Source organism: Montipora capricornis, chromosome 6, assembly GCF_036669925.1.
Source record: "Montipora capricornis isolate CH-2021 chromosome 6, ASM3666992v2, whole genome shotgun sequence".
In the NCBI taxonomy this organism is placed as follows: Eukaryota; Metazoa; Cnidaria; class Anthozoa; order Scleractinia; family Acroporidae; genus Montipora; species Montipora capricornis.
The window spans coordinates 5,157,764-5,165,263 of record NC_090888.1 but is presented as its reverse complement, the minus strand read 5'-3'; the positions used below and the strand labels follow the sequence as shown (position 1 = coordinate 5,165,263).

The following is a 7,500-nucleotide window of genomic DNA, read 5'->3' as shown; positions in this document are numbered from 1 at the left end:
CATCAAGTGAAGCTATGATCTTCGCAGTAAGTTACTGAATATTCTTAGGTGCTCACTTCTCTAACAGTGCTGCGGATTCGGATTTTTGTAAAAATATCTGCGGATTGGCGGATTTCGCGAAAAATTAGCACGGATTGACGGATTTGTTGACCATTATTCGCCCCCCTCCTTTAAGGTCATGAGCTTCTGAATCTATGTAACCTATATAATATAATCTATAGACGGAGCTTTGCATCGGAATCGCTATATAATATATAGTTATCTTCTATATAAGCAATATAATCTATAGAACATTGCACCGACATCGCAGAGGTCCTGTGTTCGAATCCTGTTGAAGCGACTTTTCAGGTGTTGAGCAGGTCTCGAAAAGAGACAATTACTTAAATTGTCCAGCGAAGTGCGAGGATCACTTCAAACTTACTTTTTTTTTTATAACAACAAGCCTGAACAAAAATGTTCAGAAAATTTGACTTTTTTTTGTGTAATTGCCTTCGGTGAGCATTAACATTAACATACCTTTCATACAGTCAAATTTTCACTGTAGATTAAGAGCCCTGGTTTGACTAGCCGAAACAGTACAAAACAATTCACAATTATTCAATGGTGTATCGGCTCCTGCTTCTATGTTCTCCTATTTATAATGGTAATTGAACTGAATGGAGTGCAATTTGGTCCGAAATCATACGTGTGAAATTAAAAGTATGATTTCAGACCAAAATTGCATAGCCTCCCATGCAGACTCTCTCAGGAATTCGTCACGTGTTCATCTCCCACGAGCGTCTACTGAAACGAGCCACACATTCCTTTCCCTTTGTTTAGAACCAATCAGCGCTGTGTAGCTCTTCCCTGGGACCGTCAATACGTCAACTTCTAGATCTTCTTTGGATGAATCATGAAAGAGACGGAGCCGTTTCAAAATATTTCCTTAGAAACATTAATTTGGTTTCCTCGGTGGGTTATGCATTTGCACTATCGCGAGCCAAAATTTGAGTGCTTAGCAAGGGTATGGTGTCGTTTCATCTACTAGTAAAATGGAAAGCGCCTTGGAAATATATATATAAATAGGAATACAAATATTTAGTACTGCGAGTGTATTTGCATTGCATGAGAACAATTACATTCAAGGGCAATGAACGCAACTAGGACAGTAGCAAAAAGAAAGCTTGCAAAAAATGCATTAGGTTTATGCTTGAAAATTTCAGGCTACTTTTGGCAATAACCGTCTCTAAAAGTTGATTTACTGTTGTTGTGTTGCGAACCGATCGTTCGTACTCAGTGTTTCTTCGATTTGAAAAATAAAGCAAACCTTAAGTCAGTCAAACCGAAGGACTACAAGAAATTGGGTTATTCAAACTAAACGACTCCACTGATTTGTGGAAAATAGCGCGGAAAGAAATGTACATATAGATATGATATCAGTCACAATTAAATTTGAATTGCACGGGATGTTTCAACCATACAAATTCTACCGTACTCATTCTGTGAAGAACCGCAAACATCTAAGCCAAAGCATGAAATTTATACGCTCCAGCTTTGATAAGAATTTACATGTAAATGCCCAACACACGAAGCCCAACTTCTTGCAGTTTTCTCAGGGTCTAAAGTGCACTTCCAAAATCTGAAAGTCCGTTGTGATTGGTCTACGTAAATTCCGGCTCGTTGCAGCCGACACTCGTGGGAGAGGAACATGTGACAAACTCCTAAGAGAGTCTGCGTGGGAGGCTAAAAATTCCACGACACGAAGTTCAATTACCACTTTATTACATCCACTTAGAAATCTTACCATAATTATTTAATCACTCAAAGACAGGATTTCTGTCAATACCGTTATCTTATTTATCCAGTTGAGAACAAAAGTTGCAAACTTCGCCACACAGTGGCTTTCTTTGTCTTCCATTTTCCTGCGATTTGATTGGTTACCTTATAGAAGCCTTGAAATCTGATTGGTTGTTTTGTTTTAGTGCTCTTTTCTCATTGGCTGGGGGAAAGGTGCGATTTAAAACAAAAAATACTGCGATCTGAGATAAATCGCAATGCTGAGATCGAATCAGATTGCAAGAATCATCAGTGATATCTAAATGGATGCAATAAAAATGATTACGCCGATCCAAGCTATACCAATAGAATTATCGGCAACAGTTGCTTGCCTAATTTACACTTCGTGATGTTTAACGTAATAACCTTTCACATGGTATTTGCAGTCAATCCGCTTAGTGATAAGGGAGGGGTTGGAGGATAGCGTTAGTTGAGTTTTAGCAAGACTTTACTTTTAATGGGAAAATGGTCAACGAATTTCTTACAAATTATTGGATGGAAAACTTCTAGGATAAAAGCTCCTTTCCTTTGTGTGAAATAGCGCTACAGATGTTTGCAGGAAAAGTTTTCAACAAATTGTCCTTCTATCGCTGTGATGAACCAACAATGGGTTTTAAAGCGTTGATAATCGTATTCTCGGACAAACTGACCGATAGTTTCCTTGGATTTCTTTCGCGCACAGAGAGGGGCGGAGGTGTAGAGGAATGGGGTGGGGGTATTGGCGCAAGGGCTGGAGACCTTCCCATCGACCAATTTGGCCTGGGTTGGATTCTCAGAGTTGGAGTCACATTTGGGTTGAGGTTTATTGTTCTCGACTCTGCTCTTAGAAGTTTTCCTCCAGGTACACCGATTTTCCTCTCTCGCCTAAAACTATCATTTGATTAGATTTGCTTTAATGGCAAGTGATTTGTTAGTAAAGCACTTGCACTTAGCTAGACAAGATTTAGCAAACAGTAAATGGTTCAGCTTGTACTTTCCAGTTTTGTTTAATTTTCAGCGGTGAATATAAGAATTCGGTGTTATATAGGCCACTTTCAAAAACACCATAATACTCTTTGTGTGCTCTCCAACATTTTGAAAAAGAAAAGCATTGTTTCCTCTTGGGACTTGCAATGGTCCCAAGAGAAAATACAAAGAATATTTATGCAAAGTTTTGGAGGGAAAACAAAGTGTATTATGGTATTTATGAAAGTGGTCTATTCACTGCGCTTCTCGGGGAATATAACATTTTGGAGGCGTGGCTACTAAGCTAAGTAAGTACCTTTCATGCCTTTTTATCTTGTATTACCTCGTTGTTTTGCACTTGGTTGATATTCACCGCTGTAAATTATACTAAAACAATTATTCGCCTCGTGGCCTTGTGGAATATTTATCTGGACTACGTCTCGGTAAATATTTAACAATTATTCCATGAGCGCGCGTTGGATATGAGATGGTAAATAGCCAACGAGGCGCGTAGCGCCGAGTTGGCTATAACCACTCTCATATCCAACAAGCGCGAATGGAATAATTGTTTTATTAAATTCCTTAAACTCCAAAAGTTTAGAAGTACGAAATACGAGCAAAAAAAGCGAGAAAATCCTAGCGAAATCGAAAAAAGTTGATGAAGATGCGATGTTGTGTAATACCTCGTGGTCAGACAGACGCAGGCCCAATCACAAAAAAATTTCTTACCTTTTCGCGTATCTCTAAGCTTCGAAACTTTTCACAAAAACTTTTTTTTTTGCTTTATACCGAAGGAAATTTCGCTCTCTGGCGTAAACGTTTTAGTTTAGCAACGCTAAGCGCAATCATTTACCATATAAGGTCAAACGAAGGTATATGAGCTGATAACCGAGATTGAGTGAACCAATCAGAGCACGAGAATTGCAATATCCGAGGTTGAGAATTTAATAATCACCAATATTCACTTCGCTTTCGGCGAATAATTGTTAAATAGTTGCACGCGGGAGGTTTCTCGGCACGAAAGAAGCGTAAGAGTCGCACGAGGAGATAGCCAAGTGGACTGTAGCTTCTTTAGCGCTTACGCAAACTATAATTCGATAGTACACGCTGAACCGTTTTCTGTTTGTTGTGTAACATAACCGAAACATTTTATGACAATTTGTAACATCCTTTGTCTTCTTTGAATGCCTCTCGGTCTCCAACTCATCGAGCTGGCTTTTACTTTCGTTATAACAGTTAACGCTATAAAATCGACGTTTCGATGTCGACGTGACACTATTATCAAGATATAAAGTTGAGTGGAATAAAAAGAGCTAATATAATTATACAGACAAGTAAGAATACACATATTGTTCTTAAAATACACTATAGCAAAACAAATATGCTAATAAATGAAAAATGAAATAAAAACAATAAAATCACAAAGCGAAGAGATATAAAAAACATTTTAAAACAGCTTTGAGCATATGGACTATTTTTGTTTGTTTAAAGTAGGCTTTAAGTCCCTTATGAACAGCATCTCAAACAAAAGGCACTCCCACTTACTAGTTTTACACTTCCTTAAAATACTGAAAAGTCTAGAAAGGCTGGAAATGTCACTGCCATGCGTCCGCATGTGCTCGCTGATGGCGGTCTTGCCAACTTGTTCGTCGACTCTTTGGTGTGGGATGACTGCACGCTAATCTTTGAAGATAGTTCTGATGTTTTGTGTCTTACAGAATTGACTGATCGCTGACATTTGAACAGCAGCACAATGCGAGTCACTTGCGCTTTTTCACTGGCTTTTTCACTGTGTGTTCTTTCTGAAGATCGTCCATAAATGTCTTGATAATCGATTTGATTAAAAAAAAAACCTGCCCTGTAAGACAATCAGAAAGTCGTCTACCATTTCCAATGTGACCACTTCCAGGCTGGTTATTTCGGCTATAGAAGTCGACACCTACACCAAAGAGTCGACGAACACGTGGGCAAGACTGCCAACAGCGAGCACATGCAGACGCATGGCTGTGACATTTCCAGCCTTTCTAGACTTTTCAGTATTTTAAGGAAGTGCAAAACTAAGTGGGACTGCCTTATTTTTGAGATGTTGTTCATAAGGGACTTAAAGCCTACTTTAAACAAACAAAAATACTCCATTGCTCAATAGCTATTTTTATATCGAAAATTTGGTTTTATCAACGGAGTTGACAATGTAAATTGGCCACCGTACAGAGATTCTAAAAGCTGACGTTTCGAGCGTTAGCCCTTCGTCAGAGCGAATCGAGGGATTATGGGTTACGTGTAGTTTTATATAGTATAGTATAGTTACTCCAAAATGATCACGAGACTGGTAGAATCTTTTTTGCAACCTCCACTTATTTCATTCAAACGCGACAAAAACGTAGGCAACTTTTTAGTTAGAAGCGCGATCAAAACTAACGAGCAACCCGGCACTTTCAAATGCGCGCGCTCACGATGCAAAACTTGTCTTTTCATTGTTAACACTAGCAAGATATCGGGACCTAAGCGATCTGTTAAGATCACCGATCGTTTCACATGTACCTCCGCAAATGTCATTCATTGCATAACCTGTACGTTATGCAATAAATTATACATTGGTGAGACAGGTAGACGACTAGGTGACCGATTCCGCGAACACCTTCGCGATGTTGAGAAGAATGATAAGGATGCATCTAAGCCAGTCGCTCGCCATTTTAATCTGCCTAACCACTCCAAAAAACACATGGCTATCTGCGGCCTTTCCCTACATCTAGGTACGACGGAAAGCCGCAAGAATCTGGAACAAAAATTCATCTTTCAAATCGGCACCCTTAATCCTCACGGTATTAACGAACGCTTTTCATTTAACTAATATATTCCTATTTTTTACGTTGCCATGTTACCACCAATAGCGTAGCTCCTACTCTACTATAAAAACTACACGTAACCCATAATCCCTCGATTCGCTCTGACGAAGGGCTAACGCTCGAAACGTCAGCTTTTAGAATCTCTGTACGGTGGCCAATTTACATTATCAACTCCGGTTGATAAAACCAAATTTTTGTATAATACTTCCCCACCGACGCAGCACCACAGTAACTTTAGAAACTACCCCTTCATTTATTTTTATATCGCTTTGTCTTGTGATTTTATCGTTCTTGCATTGTTTTTTTATTTTATTAACATATTTTCCCTTTAGTTTCTTTTAAGAAAGAAACGTGTATTCTTACTAGTCTGTATATATTAGCCTATTTTTATTCCACTCAACCTTATATCTTGATACTGGTGTGACGTCGACATCGAAACGTCGATTTTATAGCGTTAACTTTTATAACCAATTTTTTTAAAACCAAACTTCTTGGCCTTTACTTAGGCTTGCGAATCGCTTTGCCGATGGTTCGAGTAAAATACACGCTAAAATTCTTTTTTTTTTTCATCAAGCTGCAAAGAAATTTCAGCATTTTCTTGAGTAGAGTGGTCATTCTTTACTAACGTTTGAGTGGAAAAACCTTTTTTTTTTCGGCGTACGGCGTCAGGTGTTTTCGTCATAGCCATTCCCCCATGGGCAAATTGTATTCGGTCATTGACCAATCAAAACGTGCGCTTTACTTCTGTTATGTTATAATTAAACTTCAATAAAATGATTATTATCGCTATCGTTATCATTTACAGGTGCAGAAAACGAGTCAACCCTCGAGGAAACTCACTAAGCCAACATGAAATCTGTCGCCCTGTCGTAAACCAACACGGTCCGAAGTATGTTGGTTTTGCAGTCCGAAACACATGCCCAAAAAACTGGACAGATGAGATTGTACGCCATAAATGTCAAAATGAAGATCAAAGCGATCTACTTAATGACTGGCCCGTGTTTGATCCCCACAGGCGCCTTACTTACAGAAACGTGTTTTGTGCAAGGTGCAATGGAGCAGTGAATACAACCTACTGGAGACTTGAGGCGGATTGTAGTGACTGGTTTGACACAACGGCGTTCAATCTTAGTGAATTGATGCGCTTCGCGCATGCTAAATGTTCAGTAAAAATCAGAGAATCTTGGGTGCAATACTTGAAGCAATGCATCCCTCGTTTTCAAGAATGTTCGGGGATTGCAATTGGTCGGGAGAAAAATGGATCGTATTGCCAATCACAGTGCCTGGGTTATGCTTTTCCTGTTTGTTTCATTATAAACAAGATAGTAAGATTTCGAAATCTGCAATGCGCATTGTGTAACGGGTTTAAGCCCAGCTATTTAAAGATCGATTGTTTCTATCAAACTGGTCCACTTCCTCCACCACCGCCTCTGACTATCTTGTTTGACTTTACTACCTCCTTCGAGACCAGGGTTACAGTCATAGACGAAAAAAGGGATTTGGAGCGAATTATAAACCACGTTTGTTACTGTGCTGCCAACGAAGTGTACGACCCATACGTTGGAAAATGTAGAAGCATTCTCAGTTTACACCCACCACAAAGTGACCCGACCATTTCCCAGAGTGAAAAAACAAGAAAGTTGTTGAACTTGAACTGCACTTTCGTAGCATTCAACCAAAGCGATTATGAACAACGGCCTAATGGTACTGTTTACATTAAACCTCACAACAAGATGTACGGGAAAACGAGGTACACAATTGGCAGGAAAATGTTGTTACTGTGCGTCAACTTTTCAAGAAATGCGACAGTGTTTTCCGAACAGCCAAGCGCAGGCTATCTCACTAAAACAGCGCCAATATCTCTCCAAATTATGACTTTTTCTGGCTGCATTAC

The 7,500-nt window shown here is 39.3% G+C and overlaps 3 protein-coding genes across 3 annotated transcripts in view; all 3 read left to right on the top strand.

Annotated features, from left to right (window-relative positions):
* LOC138051352 (uncharacterized) overlaps window positions 1–7,500 on the top strand; it is a 543,513-nt gene that overhangs the window by 171,938 nt on the left and 364,075 nt on the right. The gene's annotated exons all lie outside the window — the stretch shown is intronic.
* Window positions 1–7,500, top strand: part of LOC138053131 (uncharacterized) — a 15,657-nt gene that overhangs the window by 7,945 nt on the left and 212 nt on the right. The window contains exon 4 of the mRNA XM_068899805.1: window positions 6,412–7,310. Coding sequence (XP_068755906.1) covers window positions 6,412–7,310 — 899 coding nt within the window. The remainder of the gene's footprint in view (window positions 1–6,411; window positions 7,311–7,500) is intronic.
* LOC138053130 (adhesion G-protein coupled receptor D1-like) overlaps window positions 7,410–7,500 on the top strand; it is an 18,038-nt gene continuing 17,947 nt past the window's right edge. The window contains exon 1 of the mRNA XM_068899804.1: window positions 7,410–7,500. This exon is cut by the window's right edge and continues 254 nt beyond it. The gene's annotated coding sequence lies outside the window, so the exon portion shown is untranslated.